The following is a 21716-nucleotide window of genomic DNA, read 5'->3' as shown; positions in this document are numbered from 1 at the left end:
ACACACATACATATATATAAACAGCTTGGTGAGGGGGCACTGGAGAACTCAGTGACATCTAGTGGTCTCATCCAGATTGAAACAGAAGTCATGCAGGATTTATGACACCTAATCCTTCTTTCCTAGCACAACACATACATAGTGTTACTTCTCTTCCAGTGTTTAAAGGAACACACGAGAGCCTTGCATTATTTCTCGTGTGTTATGATGAGACTGAGGCTGTGTGCTGCAGACCGAAACGTTTTAAAGTCTGCAAATCAACCTTTCAAAAAATAAATAAAATAATTAAATCAGAGGATAAAGTTACACAGATACCCAGTAAAGCTGTTGCTCTTGCTCTTGACACTTTTACATTACATTACACACACAGTATTATATAATTTTACCGAATCTATTTGTAGATAAATTCTTGCCCACAAAGGGATGAACACCAGAAACAATATTTCGTAACTTCCTTATCGCTGTTATATATGTGGATATAACCACTACATGTATGGACTATGTGTATATCTGTTCTATTGACTGGGAATACAGGCATTCTTTTCACCTACAATAAAGCAGTATCATCATTCTATAATAGGGAAAGAGGTATCATGCATTTGTGCAGTTAGACCAAGAGCAAATATACTGATTGAAGTAATGGGCAATTCTTAAAACCATAAAAGCCTGCACGAATGACAAATTTGAACTAAACAGGTGAGACCATAACCGCTAGCAGGGTTATTTTATTCATGTTCAGTAGCATGACAAGCATGCTCGTTAGTGTGCGTTGGAAAACGAATGACTCAGACCAGCTTCTATCACTTCGGTATATGATGACCAAAGAAAATCCCCTCACAGTGTGATTGAACACATCACTCCACCGTGGGAGACACAAAGCTGCTAAAAGACAGTAATTCATAATTTAGACAGACATATCTGTCTCATCCATCTGATTAATAAGACACGCAAGGTCGTATCTGAAGATCTGAAAGTGGCAGTAACAGATTGTGGCTGGGCAGCTGAAATGACATAATTCGTGCTTTAAAGTATTATGACGATCATAAAAAAAAGGTGTATCACGTCACACCTCTGTTGAAGAGTGCACTTACGCTTGAGAATGTTTCTCTGCTCCAGCTCCTCTGTGGTTGGTCTTTGGCTCAGGCGTCTAAAAAGAGAAAACTGTTTACACTCTTTTTACGAGCAGGTATGGATTTAATAATTCTGCAGGCTTGTGCAGAGAAAAATCCAAAATTATCAACACTTAAGATGTTGTTTTTTGTTTACACCTTTTGTTGCTGAGAATCTGAAGGCTGTTTTAACACCAGCCAATTTGGCTCATCTGTTAGAAAAGGCCAAACTTCAGGACACATTTTTAATGTGCATCATTTGTAACAGTATACCACCCACAGCTACACCAAAAAAATAAACAACAATCTCTGTTGTTATCCTAAAGCAATGCCAAGCTTGAGAAAAAAGTAACACCTAGCCACATTTTCACAGTCCGCTTTGTATGTGTGTGTTTGAGTGTACCTGACTAATTTGCTGCCAATCTGCTGGCGTAGCTCGTGCCTCTCCGTCTCTGAACTCCGTGGCAGAATGTTTTTCTCTTCCAGCTCTTTCTTGCTGGGTCGGTTCCCCAGTTTAATGTTCAAGGTGTCTCGTCGGCGGATCTTGCTGGCAAGAGAGGCTAGAACAGAGAGAGAACAGGCACGGCTAGTAACAGTCTTCCGGGGGATCAGCTGTGGATCATAATGAACAAGCAATGAAGAAAATGAGACGTTTAAAAACCTGAAACATCAACAGAAAGTCCATTGTAATGATAAACAGATTAAATGCTGTTTACCAGTGCTGGTTAGTTTTGCAAGCAAAAGTTGCATCTTTGACATTTTTAACAGCATGACTGCACGAAGCAAACATTGCACCGTCACAGCAAGTTGGGTGGCTTCACAGTCTGATTGCAAACGGTTCTTTCACTTCATCTTGGGAGCAATGAGCCCTTCAGCTGAGCAGGATGCAAAAGCTATGGATGTGTTTCTGCAACCATTCAAGGGTTTATACACATCTGGTGACATGACATATTCTTTTACTGGAAGTGTCTATTCAGTAGCCATGAGCTGCTGGCCTACTGGTCAGTTCTACAACTCTGAATCAGGATACGCTGTCTTATATTAAAACCAAAGGTCATGTGTCATTAGGTAAAATATATATAAAACATATTTATTTGCAAAATAAATATGTTTTAACCATAGTAGCAGGACTAGCAGGACTCTTTAGTTGTGAGGCAACAGTTCTAACCATCGACCCACTGCACTACATCCTCTTAAACACATCACACCCCGCCTGCTAACTGACATGTTGAGCTGTTTAGGTGAGCTTCTCTTTAAGTTCTGCAGCTGACGTGACTGTTGTCAAACATACTGTTTTTTTCATTGTTGTGTGACATACTGTTTGAGTCCTCGTCTTCCTCCTCCTCTTCTTCCTCCTCATCCCGGTACAGGATTGGTCCGTCAGAATCAGAGTCACTAGTTTGGCTGTCTCTCGGCCTATCGGGTATCACGGTCACCTCGGCCTGCTCTGTTTTTACCCTGGGTCGCTGCGGCTTTTCTGCTTCATCCTCTGCTGACCTGCAGGAATCAATAACACAACAGTGTGACTAAACAAATTTTAATAGTTTTATTGTCAATTATCTAATTTCATATAACAGCAAATCATATAAAGATTAATTTGTGACTCCATTAAGGTTACTGTAATGCATGCTATCAAACTTAGATACAGTCAAAGTGAACATAAGGAATTCAAGCAATCAGTAACTTGCATGTACCAACTAGATTTTTACAGTACCTCCGGCTATTTTCAACAACATTCTCTGTTTCTCCTTTCTTCGTTCCACCTCCTCCTCCCTCCTCTTTTGTCCTCTCCTGTTTATCGCTCTGTGAGCTGCCGCGCGCCTCTCCATCTGCGAATGATGTGTTTTCTGTAGCAGTGTTGACATGAGAAGACTGGCTTGTGGTTCCAGGAACCGCACCTTTATGGGTATCTTCACCTGCACGCGATGCGTCAGGTGAAGATTTAGGATCTTGGACAGAGTCCCCCTGAGCTCCCCCTGTGTCATTGCTTGAGACTTTAGATGAAATAGGTTTGTTGTCTGAGGAAAGGGGAGAAGATTTTAAGTCTCCAGGTGGGTTAAGAGTCTCTGCAGAGGCTTTTTGAAGTACAGACGATGAAGTCGGAGTGTCTGATTTCCGGTTGGCCTTTGCATCTGTCCTTTCATTCTGTGCTGCAGAGCCAGTGTCCTTTGACGCACGAGAACGAGGTGTGGAGGTGGTGGTGCTTTTTGTTGTGCATCCCGTCTTCTTTGGATGAGAGGACTTGGCTGAGGAAGACAGAAAATCAGACGTTTTTGTTTTTCTAGATGCTCTATTTTCTGAAGACATGCACAAAAACCTCCTAATAATATGCTTATACAAATTCTATGTTGTAAAAGACAAATATTTATGTGTTTTAAAGTAAAAATGTCATCAGTAATATATGTAGTTAATAACATGTGTATGATAATGTGAGAATCATCCCAAAATATAAGCAATGTTTATATTCTGTTTAATGGCTGTTGGCTACTTAACCCAGGGAACTATTGCTAGTAGTCTTACACCTTCTGTTCAAGTGAAACATTTTGATTGGCTGCATGGATAAAACTGAAGCGTATAAAATGCGATGTCTCACTTTTGCTCTCTATTTCAATCAAAGTAGTTTCACCTAAAGTATGATCGGCCTTGAATTTTATTTTTCAAATGTATCACGTTTTTTGTTTAGGCTGTGCAATGCCAGAAAACGTAACCATTTTTGATTAATACATAATCCAAGTGTATGCAGCACATATGGATTCCAATATTTACCAACTCTTAAACTTAAACATAATAGAGTAACTATCTAAACATATCTTCTCCATTAAAACTGTGACAAACACAGAATACCTAAGGATATACTGACTACTAAAGTATCTTTTCAAGTCTATGTGAAGTGTCTTTGTGTGCTGGTAAAAACACCCTTAGGAGAGGGGGTGAACTTAGGATTTCGAAGTCATTCAAACATTAATGAAGCAACGTTTGTACCACTTTCCTGAACACACCACAAAAGACACAAATATCCTCAGAAAGGACTGCATGAACATCACATGCAGTGTTCTAAGTTTCGTTTAACCATGCTATATATTGCAGCACAGACACACACGCACATATACACAGGAAGCAGGGGGATGATCATGCCCTGGCGTCATGCTAGTGAAACCACACAAGCTCGTCAGATTGCTCTCTCTCTCTTTCTTTTTAAAGTGGCGATGCTACACTGACCTCACTCACTTTTCTTGCGCAGCTCTGACACACACACACACACACTGCAGACATTTCTAGAGGTTCACAGATAAATCTTTACTTCTGCTTTCTCAGAAAACAGACAGATATTGTAAATGAAATGCTTTTTATAAGGAAAGCACATCGTGAAGAGGGAGAAAAGGGGAAATACTAACCACTTGACAGAAACTTCAATAACATTTGCACGAGTGTGCACATAAAGCCATGCTTAGAAGGAACAAACTGCTTAATAGTGACTCCTATTTTCCTTCCAACAGTGAGAGAAGGGCATTCTCCATGCGGGAAGGGATGAACACTGACAGGCCAGCTGGTTTCGGTTCTAACTATCTGAACTTACCAGTCCCGCGACCAGTCGTGTTAGTGTTCCGTGGGGGGTTAGCTTTAGCCTGTGTGGACGACCCAGTCTTGACAGTGGTTTTAGTTGTCTTTTTAGCCCCAGAGGCACCATCCTTGTGCTTTGCCGTGGCTGCGGTGCCACCGGCAGGTTTGGATGATGCGGGCGGAGTGGCGCTTGGCTGTTTTTTAGCTTGAGTCTCTCGAGGTCGCACCTGATTTGCCCGGGTGTTAGGTTTAGTATCAGACCTTTCTAAATAGATGAGAGGGGGTAGGAAGGAAAAGTGCAGCAGTTAAAGGTTAATATAAAGGCTGGAAGCAAGATAAAAGTTGCTGATCTGTGCAAACTGATGCACAAATAGAGAGGTGGACAAGCAGAGACAGAGGAGAAAATGAATGATACAGAAAGTGTATGACAGAGCTGATGATGAAGGGCTCTTGTACAGCTTTTCCAGAGAACTGATAGATAATATGTACCCATTAACCTTCCCAGGCTCCAGGGTAGGCGATAGTATGTGTGTTCAGTTGCTGTACTTACAGAGTTTGTTGCCTTTGCCTTTCTGATTATTGACAAATGAACAAACAAATGGCTACAAGTTCAATGCTAACAGGGTTGAGTTGAAAACAGCACAACACTTAAGCAGCATCAGACACAAGAACAGTGGCCTGTCTCCTCAGGGAGAGAGAGGCATTAGGAGGAGAAGATACAGCTCTGTTCAAACTGTGAATGCCTATTGCAGGCTGATATAATGGGAATATCTATCTGAACACATTAGACCCGCTCATTGATCCCACAGCGAGTTCAATGTCAACCAGAAAGCTGCTGCAGATACTAATGCATTCCACAGCCCAGAGGAAAAGACATCAAAGCACCTAAAAAAAGCTACAATATTTAGATCCAGTATATAAAAATGGAACAGTTCAAGGGCCGAAAAAGCCCCACATTCCACAAAATGTGAGTTCTCTGTAGAAGAGTAAAGTTTTCTCAGCATTTAGCAGGTCTCTAGCGACAACCGTTTCTTGCTTTAATTTTCAAACAAATAACAACAATGCATCTATATATAATTCTTCAATACATGCAGGTGGAAGACTGTTACCCTGGGCTTGTAACTTCAACTAGTACAGCAATCTGACGGTTAGAGACTCCAACCAGCCCTGGATTACAGGCCAAAGCATGACAAAGGTTATATTGTGACTGGTCCAAAGGTTACCTGGTTTCTCCTCAGTTCTGACCGGCCCAGTTGCCTGTTCCTCCCGCAGTGTTTCTTGAGACTCAATGTCGACTTTGACTTTCTCTGGCGTCAAACTGGATGTGGCATGGCCGTTCAGATTTTCACTGATGACTGGTTCATCTAGGGGAGAAGAAATAAAAGCTGCTTTTTAGTCATTTTCTCCATCTCCTGATATGACACAAACAACATGTGACAAAGTGAAAAGGCTTTGAAGTGTAAAGAACAATAAAAAACATGTTAAGATGTGTCTTACAAGGTGAATTGCTTTGCTCTGTAATAAGTAAATGTCATATTTTGGGGAAGAAGAGGTGTTACATTCAATGTGTTCTTGAGCATGGATTTGACTGAGACATAGGACAAACCTTGGTCTGGGATGAGAACTCCTTTCTTGATGAGCTCCTCCCTCGTTTGTCTAGTGGAGATTTTTCTCTCTAGAACTGAAAGACCAACAAGCTCAAGTTCAATATATTTATTCGAACACATCAACAACACAATGCCAAACCACATTTTGCACGGTTTGCAACAGCATGACGTTGAAATAAGAGACGGGGTGACAAACGGGCCTGCCTACAATCCAGACCTGTCACCCCATGTAAACATTTTGCACATTAAGAAAAGAAAAATGTGACAAAGGAGACCAAATAATGTTAAGTAAATGAAATCCTATATATAAACAACTGTGTGAATATATTTTATACTGTTTTCTAATAAATGTGGTGTTTAAATTATTTGTAAATCACCACAATCTGCTTTTACTGACATGGAAATGTGGTTGTGTACTGATCTCAGACCCCCCGCCCAGAAAACTTTGACACCAATAAATAATCTAATTATAAAGAAAGAAGTTCTACTTCCCAGTTAGCACCTTATATATCCCCTACCGTTTTCTAAACTGTCCTGAGCACTAGCATTAAAGGGACATAGAGGAACACAACTTTCATACAAACACAGGAAAAGCAAAAGATAAAACCTAGCAGCTTTCAGGAAAAGAGTCTCTGGTTTTTGTATTTACCTCTGTCTCTCTTTATTTCCCAGCCAAACCCCTGAGGAATCAATCAGCAAGAACCACAAACAAACCATTCACTCTTTTCCTTTTAAAGCTCTTCTGGGAGCAACAGTGCTCCATTTCACGCGTAATGTTCCACACAAATCCAAAAATGCAATCTGTGATATTGACCAGACACTTGATTGAGGAGAACAAATCAGAAGCGACTCATCAGCTTGTTGACACAGTGTCATTAACATACACATCCACACACGGACACACAAGACGTCCTACCTTTTGAAAGATCCTGGAACTTGTCGCTGGTCTTCTTCTTCCTCCACTTCCAGGGTTTGAAAAGTTTGCCCAGGGTTGACAGCTTGCCTCGCTGCTGCCGTGATGCATGGGCATTCTGGGCATTGGCAGAGCTGTCCACCGCCACGTCGCAGCTGGCCAGAGATGTTGATTTCTCCAGTCCCTCAACTAGAAGACACGCAAGCAGAAATGCATGTAAATAGGAGAAAAGGAATATCAGCGTGCAACCCAGGCAGGGCCCTTCTATTTGCATATTATCCATAAGCCTTTGCAGCCTTTCTCTAGGAGAGCTGGTCTCTCCTACAACGGATATGCAAAGATAATCCTGCCATCTGGGCACAGGAGATTCTTATTCTCAAGACCAACACTTCCAATTTAAATAAAAATAATAATACTGGACCTTAATTTCAGTCAAACTAGTTTCTTTTAACTCCTTCATACTGCACAATACTACAAGTATAGGCCATCTACGATGTACACATGTGTTATATGTTATAAAACAGATTTTTCTGCCTTTCTAATACTCCTTCTTCTTCTGTGATATACTGAACAGCCTGAATCCCACCCTTCAAATTACTCAACTGAAATGATCCGAGAAGGTGAAGGACCCTCTTTACTTGACGTGCTCTCAAACATATGCAATCATCTGACCCCCTTCCTCCAGGTCACAGCAACATGATGCTCAAAATAGAGTCATAGCACTTAAGATTCATTTTTATTCCTGTAGCCATTTAAAGGACGACAGGAAAAATGGCTCTCTTAACATAATGGAAGCTTCCATAAACCACAGTGCACTTTATCTGGCTCTATAGTTTGCATTTTTTATGTGCAGGATTATAGCGGTGTTTATATTTTCAGTCTGTATTTACTGGAATTGTGTTTATATTTTAATAGTGTAGTGTTATTTAGTATTATACACATCTCTTTAACAAGTGATTACTGGTGTTTACTGCTGAAGGCTTGTTCCTGTCAGTTTCCCGATAACGCCCGCCTATATTATCAGGAAACTAAAAGCTTTAAATGAAGACAGATCCACACACGTTTTTAAGACGGAGTCAGCAAGTGTTAAAAAAAAGCTGAGAAATAGTCATATTTGTCGCGCTCTACAGGTCAGTCAGGGGCGAATATTTGTTTTTAACAGTATTTGCAGTGCGTGCGCTCGTGTGTGTGTCTTGGCGAGATCCCCGTCCTCCCACAGCTCCTCCTCTTCCTGCTGAAAGATTAGAAGCGCTGTGAAACTTCTGGGATAATGTCGACAGTGTGTGCAAGTGCGTGTGTGTGTGTGTGCAGGAAGCTTACAGAGGAAAGAGAGGTGGTGTGTGCGATTCCTCAGATTTAAGCAGAGGAAGCCTTTTGTTTTTGCAGCTACATAACACTGCTGAATCACCGCTGACTCTATGGAGCCCAGCTAGCGGCAAATGTGTATCATTTTTTCCGCAAAAAACTTTTGAGTAATTTATGTCTTTTTTCATATTTGCACTCCCGAAGAAAAGGTCAAGTTATTGCTGCTTGTAGGAAATGAAGTTCAGCGATGTGGAAGTATTTGAAGGAGCTGTGTGCTTTTAGCATAGAAGTGCTCTTAAATGACAGAACAGCCCCAAAACTAATACAGAAGATAAGAATAAGTGTAATGTAAAGCAGCGGTCCCCAAACCCCGAGTCGTTTGGTACCGGGCCGCGGGAGTTGAGGCTCGGGTGTGAAATGTATGGTTTTCAGGGTTTTTATGGGTTTTTAGCGTTATTTTGTTATCGTTTTTTATCGTTAACTCTGTTTTCCTGGGTCTTTTCACGTGTGTTATGAATAAATCTTCTTTTTTTCGGTACCGGTACTGGTTTTATTTTGTTGTATTTATCCGCGACACTTTAAAGGCCGGTCCGTGAAAATATTGTCGGGCATAAACCGGTCCGTGGCGCAAAAAAGGTTGGGGACCGCTGATGTAAAGAACTTGTCCTCATTGAGGCTTGAGACGTGCTACCATTTAACATCCTTTACTCAAATTTTCAGGTTTACATTGCGCCATGCCTTTATGAACGCATGGCGCAACATAGAAGAGCCGGCTCCACGGGACAAGACTCGGCCGTCCATCTGCATCTAAAGGGAAAAGGTCACTTTTTTGAGGATGCCAATGTTCACATTTTGGACAGAGAAGACACATGGTTTAAATGAGGAGTGAAAGAAGCCATCTATGTCCACTGTGGACGACCATCTTTGAATAGAGGTGGTGGCTTATGACACCAACTGACTGCCATCTCAATCCAGTTTTGAGATCCCTTCCCAGACGCCTTGACGGCCATTCACATCCTGGGCCATTTGACCTCAGGAAATCACGTGATAGGGTGGGCTTAAGTTTCACGATGAGCTCACCCGAAACCTCGGCTGATTGTGACCTACACTCGTTTTCACACCTTGGCTCGTGTGATTAGGTCGAGGATCAATAGGGGGTCCATGACCCTCTCAGGGACACTCCCACAGAGCTTAAATCTGGGACTCTCCATCATTTGACTCTTAGAACTGAAGAAGCTTCTCGGATGAGAGGTGAAAGCAACTTAAAGAAGTCCAGACGCTTTTCTTTCCAAGCTCCTCAGACTACGATGACCTGGATGACTGAGAGCCTTCACAGACACTGTGCTGAACACTTTATTTTTATTATATTAATATATTTAAATGCAGTCAGACTAAGTAATAATAGATGTTTGGAACATTAATCAGCCATGTGCAGAAATTAAAAGTAATTACAAAACATCATACCTACAATTTGCATTACAAAAAAAAGCCTGGCTCAAGTTCAACTTCAGCTGATATGTCTACAACACAATACTTGGATGTTTTTCACATGAAGTCATGGTGGTTGTTTTCTCCAATTATGTGGACAGCTTCAATTAATTCTGAAAACAAAACTTTAAAAGATGCAAGATCAAGTGCACGATCCAGGATCCTGGTTACACTAATCCATAACAATTTGTATTCTGATTGGCAAGAGGAAATATACTCATGAGCGCAACCTACATTTGTTGACATGGCAGCAGCCTGGTTTAAAAAACTAAAAAAAATACAGAATCATCGCAAAACCTCAATAGCCGAAGGCCAGGGACTCTCATGTCATCTGCAAACTGAGATAAATGCAATTATTCAAGGGAGACGATTTAAGGGAATTCATTAATTCATTCTTTCAAGTGCATTCTTAGAGAACTCCTAAATTCGCAAATGCTAGCTACACATGGAGGGAATCACTATGCCTGCTCAATAAAAATAATAATGCATTCCCACTCAGCTCATGTCACTCTAAATACCTGCTGACAAGAAAACAATAAAAGTTGGTTGAAAACAGAACAGTGCAGTGTCAGTACTGTTTAAGATGCTTATGCAGCCCCATTGTCAGCAAAAAAAAAAATATCTGCCAGATTTCCACCAGACCAAAGCTTAAAAAACACTCAGCTTAGCTGACCAGATGATCCAGATGTTCATTGTGGCAGTAAAGAAGTTAGGTAACCATTTGCCTAACAGCAACTAAAGTCACTCAGTCAAGCATTTCCTGGCTAAGCAGATCTAGTGGGTCAAATCCATTTCATAACCTTCAGCTCAATTGAAAACTATCAATAGCCTGATGATTGGTTTGCTCTCACCAGCATTGGGAGATAGCTGATTCGCACTCTGCACAGATGGACATGGGCTAAAACTGATGAGTATAAACTATCTCTGACTGCTGCTTACTGCTGATGAAGGATCAATGCATTGTTTATTCACACGCTGTGAGTAATTAAAGTCTACATAAGTGTACATTTTTTTTCTACTAGTGTTGTTTATTTTCCACGGTGATGAGAAAGTCTCTCTTTTCCCCTGCATTACTGAAGCTAACGTAAATGTGCATCGATCAAAATATTTGTTGGAACACTGTCAATTAAATATGATTAAACCAAATTCACTCAGGTTTACAACTAACAAACTCTTAATATCTAACAAATAATATCGAATCTTCTTATTCTGTCTATAAATTTAAAGCCAGTTTTGCAGGTTTTAAAGCATTTAGTGGTCTTTAGCAGATCTAAACTGAATAAAGTAGGATTATTATAACAAAAAACTGATGTGTCATTAGCCTAAAGTGTAAAATGAGGGTCAGATAGTAAGAAGTAATATAACTAGAGCAATATAACCAGAACAAAGCACTCTGCTTTGTTAAGGAATGCTTGTAAAATCATAGTTTCATTATTGCTCCCAACAGTATTGTGATCACCTTTATCACATCGAGTGCTCAAGGACAAACATGTACATAAAAACAATGGCAGTAAAGAGTGAAGACATGGAAAAGTGCACCACAGAGCCCCCTACAACTCCCCTCAGACCAATGTAGCACCCTCTTTTTGCACACACACATACTTTGCATACACACACTCATTTCCTGTTCCTGTGTTGATATCAAATCACAACAATAGGTGCATTTCAGCAGCTACTCTGTACCGCTAACGATGGGAAAATCGGTAACAGCGATTATCATCACCATTAGGCCAACTATCAAACTTCCAGTGGGAACCAAACAGGGACAATGGATTGACTGACTACTTGCTGAGAAAAGAAAATGAAACAAAGAGGCAAAAGAAAACTCACTGCTTAGTTTAGAGGAGAAACAAAGTAAATCATCAAAAGAGATTCATCTGCTTCCCATTTTTTGGAACCGATTGTAATACAGTCTTTTCAAATTCCTGGTTTTACAGTTATGTAATTATCATAAGGAAAGGGGAAGATTTGAGATTCATGCTGTGTCGTGTAGCAATGCAGGAAATCTAAAGCCTGCATTGCTGTGACACATGCATGAGGTGCTTACACTTACACTGAATGTGCTCAACGGCAAAGATCTCACAAGTACAACAATACGTCATCTTTTCCGAGAAAATTACACCTACAGTTAATTTATTGTTCTCACCTCACTCTGCAGAAATTCCAATCATTCCGTCCCCCAAACAACTGACCAGAGACTGATGCTTGGAGGCGGGCAACCGTTAAATAACTCTTGATTTCCATCTTTATGTATACGACTATTATCGACATTTAAAGAAAAAAAAACTTGGCGATTTACTGTAGCTACATTGTGGTGGAACAGAAAATAGTGAATATACTGTCGATATTAGCTACTTTAACAATTTCTCCACAGTAATTGAACCTGCAGCTGCATGGTTGTTGTTTGTTCTTTAGTGAGAGATTGCATGATGGTTGATTGTTTTATGTTTTCACTGGGATTCAAAATGTATAGGAACCAGTCCTACGGGTGCACTGTTCCGGTTAGATGGCACTAACAAAAAGACAGAGGTGGCGCTAGAGGTGGAGCTGGACTTGGCGGTGTTGAAAATGCTAAGATTTTTACTGGGAGTGGCTAAGAGGGAAATGATTAGAAAGTAGTATATCAGAGGGACAATCCAGCTTGAGCTGTTTGCAGACAAGATGGACCTGACATGTGCAGGGAAGGGACACTGGACAAAACCTGTTGAATATGGAGCTGCCATGCAGACAGAAAAGAGGAAAACCAGAAGAGTCATGGGTGTAGTGAAGGAGGACATACAGTGTCAGTGTGACAGAAGAAGTTGCTCACTTGTGTGCGAGATGGAAGCTGGCAACTTCTAAATAAAACGGCTAAAAAAAGAGGACGATCTCATTTATCTGTACTTGTCTCATTTCAGCACAGTTTGAGAATTTCTAGGTTTGTGAACACTGTGACGGCACCTTATGGGACTAGCGATGTATACTATACTGTATACTGTAAACTGGGGAGGCAGGATTAAAAATAGTTGGAATAACCAGTCTTTGGGACTCTATCGCTTGTGTTAGTGCTGCTTTTTTTAGCTTAGCCTATGCCCCAGAAGACACAATATATATATATATAAAACTTCTTTATTGTGAAGTGACACTGGGTAAAATTAAAACAATATATGAAACAATATGAAAACTCTCCACTGCACCCACTGTATGTGCTTCTTTTGCTACTTTTTAAATGTTTGATTGTTTATTTCGCGCTTGTTCCTCTTTGTGGTGAACACCACAGTTGTCCCATTCCTGTTCAAGCCCACTGACACGTCTACATAGTCAAATATAACGGTGACAAATATAATACATTGAGGCAGACAATGTTAGTTTACTGTATGTGCAGAAATAATACTCAACGACTGCTACATCAAACACAGCAAACGTTTCAGCTGTTCATTACATTACACAAACAGATAAACACCACTGCCAATCTTATTTGCCAATAGGTCGAACACTGTCAACAAGGTAAGTACTAACAGATAACAGCTTTAAACATGTTGACTTCTTTTCAACTAAAAAAAATTTTTTTTTGTTTTTTTTTTTAAAGTCAATATTGCCAGGCCTTAATCTATTGTGTCTATTAAGAAAAATATACACCATCATAAATCAACAAAATCAGGTTTTAGGAAACCAAATCAAAGGAATTAAGATCTTCAGTTCATCAATCTGCTGTTTAACAGTAATATATTTTATGCTGTCAGTATTTGTTGTAACTGACAGTTGCTTTAAAATAGTGCTGTATTTGATCTCTTTAAATTAAACTGTGTACCTCCTCTAAATCTCAGTTTAATTCCGGGACGTTGTTACACATTACAGATGCTGACTCGACTCCATTGTTCCACAATGAATTTTACACTGAAACAGCTGAAATGCAATGTCATGCAAAATGGGTGAGTCAGGATTTGGATATTTTGCAGCTGGGTGGGATAATTAGAAACACAACTTCAGAGACAGCAGACGACCAAATAAAAGAGACTTCAGTTGCCAGTTGCCTTGACAAACTGCAAAGTCTTATATGTATCGCCTGATATAATATTTAAGGGTAAAAGAGATGTATTGTGACAGAGCCAGCAAACTCTTTTCAGACGTTATTGCCTGAACATGTGTTAAGGAGGAGGGAAAAGGGAGAGGCTTCCTTCCTTCACTCCAAGTCACCGGGGAGGGAAGAAGCAAGCGTCACAAACAGAGGAAGAGGGATGGAGGGGGAGAAAGAGGCAAAAAGAAACAAAGGGAAGAAGAAAAGATGAAAGAGAGGAAACACAGAGGAAAAGGGACACTGAAGTGGGGCATGAGAAAATGTGGGATTAAAGAAAGAAGGAACAGGGAAAGGAAGAGAAGAAGACAAGGCAACAAGAGGTGCTGGACAAGAGTGGAGGGAGGGGCGGCGCTGGGCTCTGCAGTTTTAACACTTGGGTCATTTCTTCCAAATCTTTCTCCAGCAAAGGCTGGAGAAGCATTATAGAGCTCAACTCATGATACTTGCACGACTTCAAAGCTCAGGCTAAGTCTGGAGTAACAGAGCAAAAAGCAGTCAAACAGGAAACTGACCATGTTTTAACTTCGATAGAGAAGCTCAGAGATCTCAGTATTATGTTAATGATCTTTCAATAAGACCCTGAGAGAAAGAATTCCACTTCTGCTCTTAGTGCTGTAGATTCAGCATTTAAAGCACACCACATCATTATGAAGTCGTAATGTAACCATGCAGGACGTATAGATCATTATTATAGCCACCAGGTTCCTTTGCATGTTGACTAAAGTGCATTACAGTTGAGTCTGAGTTTTAGTTTAAATGCTGACAGAGCCATAAAACAGATTTAGTTTTGTTTTCATCCAGAGTCATGTGTCTCATCCTCTACCTCACTGCCTTTAAGCCTTCCCATAAAAAGTGTGATTGAATGTAAAGTGCCTACCTTTATGGCTCAACGAACCGACCAAGGACTACAGATGGAAAAAAAAAGGCTTTGATTGTAAAAACAAAGCATTCGGGTTCAGTATTTGCCAGTGTTGCATATGAAAAAAGCTGATTAAAATGACTCTGGGAATTAGATACACAAAGAACTCCAACAGATTAACCAATGAACAATCAGTTTTGCAGTTCAGCATGCAGATGAAAGAACACAAACTACTCTTTTTGTTCAATCTGTAGGTCATAATAAGCTTCAATGTCATTATAAAGCTGATAAACACTTGATGGTTAGACTGTTTCATTTAAGAGTATTTTTTCCTTTTCTTTCTATTAACTTCAGCTTCATAATCTTTGAAATCTGCATGATTCCTAGTTTGAAATGATAAGTTCACTTTTTCAAGGCCTTTGGTGTTGCCCCTCAGACTGCTTTGAGTTGATAGGAAGGCAAAAATAACCCAAATGACCACTTGTTTTAACTTCAAGTATCTAAAAGAGCATCTCTAAAAGTACAACATATGAAACCTTGCAGCAGATGGGCTACAGCAGCACAAAACCACACGGGGTGCCACTCTTACCAGCTAAGAACAGAAAAATTAGGCTCCAGTTTGCACAAGCTCACCAAGAGAAGATCGGACACACATTAACTGGTCTGAAGACGTTTTGATTCTGATTGCAGGGTTAGAACTTAAAAACTTTGAAAGCGTGGATACAGCCTGTGTTGTATTAATAGTTCAGGCTAGTGACAGAGGTCTAATAGTGTGTGGTATAATGTCAGTCCATACTTTGGGTCTCTGAGCGCCATTTAAACGCCACAGCCTACCTGAATATAGTTGCTGACCATGTACATCCCTTTATAACAAAAGTGTAAGCATGCCCCGCTGCAAAGTTCAGATCATCTCAAGATGATTTCTTGAACATGACAATGACACTGTCAAATGGCCTCCACAGTCACTAGATCTCAACCCAACCGAGGTCCTGGGACACAGTGAAGCAGGAGATCCACATCACTGACAAATCTTCATGATGACTGCATGATGCTGTCATGTCAATATGCACCAAAGATATGTTTCCAGCACCTCGCTGAATTTATGCTACGAAGACTTAAGGTAGCTGTAAATGCAAAAGGCGGTCAAATCCAGTACTAGCATGGTGCACCTAAAAAACTAGAAAGAAATCTGAAGAAGTCTTCATTAAGGAGATAATTAACTCACTAAGGAGTTACATTAATCCATAATTTAAATAATAACAGGTTTAAACGTAGCTCAGAACTCCAGCACTTCTCATTTATCCAAAATGAATATCTTCTGTAAAATTGCATTTCCTGCTAGCTCTTCATAAAAATGACCAGGCCTACTTGTTGACTCACTGAGTGCTGCTCAACAGCTTCGTGACTGTATTTACTGTGCTCAGATAGTCATCTCGATCTGGGGTCTACTGTAGGGGGAAATGGTTACAAGTTTAATCTGCGCTCCTTCCGATCATCTCGACCAATGTCAAGTTGGCTGCTAAATACATAAAGTCTTCATTACCTAGTTACAACAAGTCAGCCTTTTAAACAGCTCTTGGGTTATACAACACTGCATCCTGTTTTAAGACAGGCTGTTTCACTAGTTTTTCTTTCTGCTATACAACAGTTGGGTGGCAGAGCCAGCGATAAATTTAGAAACCCCCTACACACACACACACACACACACACACACACACGGCGTAAAATGATGCACGAATAAAATGAACACACATCTATTTAGCAAACTTCCACTGGCGTTAACGGTATTTAGCGCAGCGCTTTGTTTGAACTGTGTCGAAGTTATGCGACAGAAATGTGAAAGAACGAAAACAAAAAACGAGAAGACTTCCTGAATAAAGATAGCGGATTGTGTGTGAGAGAGACAAGAGGAAGGGAGACTGCACACTGCACGTATACACACACACCACATGTACACACACACTCACCGCTTGCAGTCTGAGACACGGCAGACACGGCGGTCTGACCCATATTCGGCTTGAGCACCGGGCCGGACCGGGCCCCCGAACCCGCTATCACGGCTCTCTATCTCCGCATAAACTCCGTCCTCCGCCGCCAAGCGAGTTCATTTCAAAAAAAGAAGTTTTTACGCCGTGATGGCTCAGTCGCTGGAAACTTGGTTCACTCTCTCACTCACTCTCTACTACGTCGTAACGTCCCCTCCCTCCACCACCTCCTCCACCTCCTCCCCTCCTCCTGTGAGCGGCTGAAAATGCCTCTCATTCCTCTATGCAGATTAGGGACGCTGCTGGGGTCAAAGGGCGAAGGGGTCCGACACCCTCAGCCGCTGGTTTACATCGGCCCAGATCACGAAATGATGGCACTAACCTAGAACTGCGCTCCAGTGAAACTTGAGGTGAATGTGACTCAATTACATAACTGTTTTCACAAACCAATATTGTAGCCTTAGTGCATTACACAGCTTTTGTTAAAATTCATATTGTAACTATTGTATCTATCTAACTTTTGTGTATTGTCTTCTTTTTTTTTTTTAAACCACATTATGCAGTCATTTGCAGTATTATCACACATGTATCCTTGTCACACTTATATGTTTCATATCATCAAACAAATTTTAATATTAGAGAAAAAATAACGCCAGTAAATACAAAATGAAGTTTTTTTAATGGCAATTTTATAGAGTATTATAATTATTATTGGGCAGCAGAGTGGCATGGTGGTTAGCACTGTTGCATAACAAGTTCCTGGATACAATTTCACAATTTCTGTATGTTCAGCCCTTGGTCTGTTTTTCAGACATTTGTGGAAGAAGACATAGTTTTAAAGAGCTCCCTGAATTTGAGCTATCATTCTACTGTCACAACAAGTCCGTTTGTGAGATTTCTTCCATCCTAGCTATTCCGCAATCACTTGTAAGTGTTACTTTATCAAAGTGAAAGTGTTTCGGAACCATAGCAATTCAGCCACAGATTGGCATACCACGTAAAGTTACAGAGTGGGATTACCGAGAGCTGTGCGTAAAAGTTGCCAACACTGCTGACTCAATAACTATAGCGTTACAAACCTCCCTTGGCATTAACATCAGCACAAAAACTGTGCACCAGGAGCTTCATGGCATAGGTTTCCATGGACAAACAATCACGGAAACCCATTACACTTTCTTAGTCCTATAAGCTGAGCTGAATAGGTGTAAGGTGTAATGTGTAGGAGGCCCAGTACGTTTGTGTATGTTGTGTATTTGAATATAAATATTTTAACTTGTTTCTCCATCTGTGAATTCTTCACAGAGCAGGCTGGAAAACGTCTCCAGCTAATGCTAAGCTAATGACAGCAAAAGAAAGCAATTAGAGTCAGGGGTGAGAAAAGCTGGTATCATGCAAAATTATGTCTGGGCGTGCACAATAAGTTGTGTGTTGCAGCAGGACATTTACCTTAAATATTAAATCCAATTTATTTCAACCTAGAGTACTTCCCATAAATGGGTGATGTGGTGGCATGACCTCATTAGAGCCTTTCACACCCTGAAATTTGACTCCGCTGAAGGAGTCCTGTAAGTACAAAATGGTCCGAAATTCCCCCTGTGATCATCGGCCATCTCTGACCTGCAGGTTCCTCTAAAGCCTGAGGTTTGAGATTACAAAGGAGGCTGAAGCAGGTATTAAATCCAAGGGTTAAATTATCTTTTGACCTCAAATGAGTGTGCTCTATAAATATGTATAAATTGTATGTGTTAGTAACTCAAGGATCACATTTCATGATCCAATGAATCTAGAAAACCAGGTAATTCCAAAGAGTTATGACAGATTTTCTTTCTACTGGATGTGCCTGTGAATTTTAAGCAAGTACAGTGTTTCTGGAACTTGTGATGGGTATTTTACAATATTACCCAATATTAAAAATATATAACAAGAAACAAAAAGATAATAATAATTAATAAGTTGCTGCATTGATAATATGATATGTAGTGTACTTACTGCACAATACGTCATACAGTATCATTTAAAACCTGTGTGGCAGTGCATATCAGTTGTTTTTAAACCAAATTTAAGGTCCTTCTTAGCAACAAATCCACTCACATTGTATTTTATAGTCACACTCTCTAAATATTATTTTATTGACATTCCAGTAATTAAACATCTGAGAGCCTATCTCAGAAACCAGGCTTGGGAAATGACAATATATTTAGCTTACAGTCTATAATTAATACATAAATGAGCTTACAGTCCAGCTCCAGAGGAAAAGCAGTAGGCTTTACCCTGCAGGCAATTTATTATTAAAAAGGAAGATGACAGTAGTGAATCTTGAACCAACCCAGCAGTGAGTCATTCAAAAGAGCGCAAAGTCAGTCAAGTGTTGTCATTAGGTGCTCTACTTGCAGCACACACAAGTAATATCTGTTTAATATTAGACACAAGAGCACACATCACTGCTCAGTGACAACTGTGGCAAACTGAGTCAAACGCTGCCACTGACTCTCAACACGAGAGTCAACTAACGTGTGTGTGTGTGTGTGTATGCATGTGTGTGTGTGTGTGTGTGTGTGTGTGTGTGTGTGTGTGTGTGTGTGTGTGTGTGTGTGTTCATAGAAGAGAAAGCGCAAGAGAAAGAGAGATTTGGCCATCATTACTGTCAACACAGTGTCAGTTGAGACCTTGCAGAACAGGGCTTGACAGAAATAAGCCATTAGTACACACGCTCCCTCCCACTCTCTACACACACAAACACACACAGACACACACAGCAGCAGCATGAGCAAATTAAACTTGCCTGATCTGGACACGAAACGACTTACCATTTGGGCCAAGACTGCCATCTAGTGTTAAGCAAAGTAAGCATAAGCAAACTGACTTCAGGTTAACTGGGAGATGATTTGTCACAAAGTTGTTCTTGTTCCATTCATAATTCTGTTTCTATGTGGCAGTGCTGCCCTCGCTCCCTGATCCCATTTCCCCATAAGTCATTAAACATCAGGAAGCCACATGCAGTCCTGGCATTTAAGCAGCCACAGCACAGAGAACATTGTTCTTAAGGATTGTGGCAGAATGAGAAATAAAGCCAACATTGACCTTTAAACAAAACTAATTTTGGAAGTTTTGTTACAAAAATGAAGCAGTGTATGGATTTTGTGTGTGTGTGCAGACTCACTCACCACTTCTTGTCTGCTCTGATTGGATAAAACCCAATTACCTGCCCCTTGATTGTGGCTTATTTCAACCTAACTCTAACTCAGTTCTTAAGGTGACATGGATGCCATCAAGTCCAAAGAATATGTGACATTTTCTTGATCCACCATATTAACAAATGACCCCTTTCAATTGCTTTTGTGCTAGTAGCATGCAGTGTTACCATTCAATATACATTTAGCTTTGGAGCTGCCAAGTCAACCACACAGTTATGGGGCTGTCATTAGCGAATCAGATGGAAATGGATAATTGAACAGGAAGGAAGCCGGTAAAGAGGTGGGAGGATAAAAACTGAGAATGAGAATGGAAGTACTTAGAGAGGTTAACAGCAGAATATGACTATGTTAGCACTTACTGGGAGGTAATGTCATTTACACAATGTACCCGCAACACATACTGAATTTGGAGCACATTTACACGTGTTAAAGGACAGAGATAATACCACTGAGAACACACACACTGATTTCCAGACAAGACAGCTCAACATTCAGTCTCAGAGGGTATTTTCACTGGTTCCTTCAGTTCCCATAATCCAATGATTCTTATGTTTTTGCCTACACCACATTTTTTAAATTAATTATTAACAGTGAAAAAGATCCGTGTTGCATTTCAGTTAAATGTCAGCACAATAGCACGAGGTAACATTTTTCCATAGATAAATGATATTCATTGAACTTAGTATTTTCCCTTTGGTCATCCACCCACAGAGGCTCTATGCCCCACCAGTGGAGCCATCCACATAGATTCAGAATAACTGAAATAATGCACAGAGATGCACATATATGGACTCTGTCCAAAATGGATCAGAGTCAGACATGCATTAGCTAATTAGCTAAAAAAGAATGAAAACTGAGCCAAAAAAGATTTGAAGATAATGAATCCTTATCCGAAACAAGCTTGATTTCAGCTCATCCCAACAAAAAGACATGAGAGGTCTAAAAGGATAAAGATGATGTCATTTTAAACATTGACTACTGAGTTTATTGTATGTGCGTGGTTTTATGGTTACACACAAGGTTACATAGATTAATGTTAGCATGTATGGTGCGATTTTATATTTTAATGTACGCATTTATGCATTTTTATGTATAGTTATTTTTAATTCTATATTTTCAAATGGGTGTCTCTGTTCTCAGTGCAGGACAATTTTCATTTTTGAATTTCATGAGCTTTATCATTCACTGCCCATCTGCCTTAAAACACACACACACAGGCACGCACATGCGCTCACACACTACTTGGGTATCATTTATATTGATGCACAGAGCCTTGACCCTGCCTGAAACCATCAAGTACAATTAAGACACCATGATGACAAAGAGTAGAGCTTGTGTTGCCTCTAGAACCAGACAGACAAATATCAGCTGACAATAGCAGACATTATGTATGTTTCCAATAGAGATGCCCTCATGCTGATGTCACACCAGCTGGTTTATTGACTACCATGTGCACTTGAATTCTGGAGTCAGAAGTGACCGTATTTGGATAAGGTGGAGCTGGTGACCCTGGAAACCTGATTCGAAGTATATACCTTTCTTTGCAGTTTAATACACACTTACTGATGGGATTCATTTCAAAAGGATCACAAGTTCACTGAAGGAGTGAGTTCAGACAATGAGATTATATAGATTTTT

The 21716-nt window shown here is 40.3% G+C and overlaps 1 protein-coding gene across 4 annotated transcripts in view; it reads right to left on the bottom strand.

Moving 5' to 3' along the window:
- phactr2 (phosphatase and actin regulator 2) overlaps positions 1-21716 on the bottom strand; it is a 41637-nt gene that overhangs the window by 7200 nt on the left and 12721 nt on the right. For 2 of the 4 annotated variants that reach the window (XM_084948220.1, XM_084948223.1), the window contains exons 2-9: positions 7194-7379; positions 6277-6351; positions 5894-6034; positions 4687-4935; positions 2824-3355; positions 2428-2606; positions 1513-1669; positions 1092-1147 (exon numbers count right to left, since the gene is read on the bottom strand). In XM_084948220.1, the coding sequence (XP_084804346.1) occupies positions 1092-1147; positions 1513-1669; positions 2428-2606; positions 2824-3355; positions 4687-4935; positions 5894-6034; positions 6277-6351; positions 7194-7379 (1575 nt within the window). Of the gene's footprint in view, positions 1-1091; positions 1148-1512; positions 1670-2427; positions 2607-2823; positions 3356-4686; positions 4936-5893; positions 6035-6276; positions 6352-7193; positions 7380-16866; positions 17093-21716 lie in introns of those variants that run through there. The other 2 variants (XM_084948222.1, XM_084948224.1) reach the window with 2 other exon arrangements.

This window comes from Perissodus microlepis, chromosome 13 (assembly GCF_051167445.1).
Source record: "Perissodus microlepis isolate ML-2025 ecotype Zambia chromosome 13, ASM5116744v1, whole genome shotgun sequence".
NCBI classification, from domain to species: domain Eukaryota; kingdom Metazoa; phylum Chordata; class Actinopteri; order Cichliformes; family Cichlidae; genus Perissodus; species Perissodus microlepis.
Note: the sequence above shows the minus strand (reverse complement) of the source record. Positions and strands in the feature narration are given on the sequence as shown.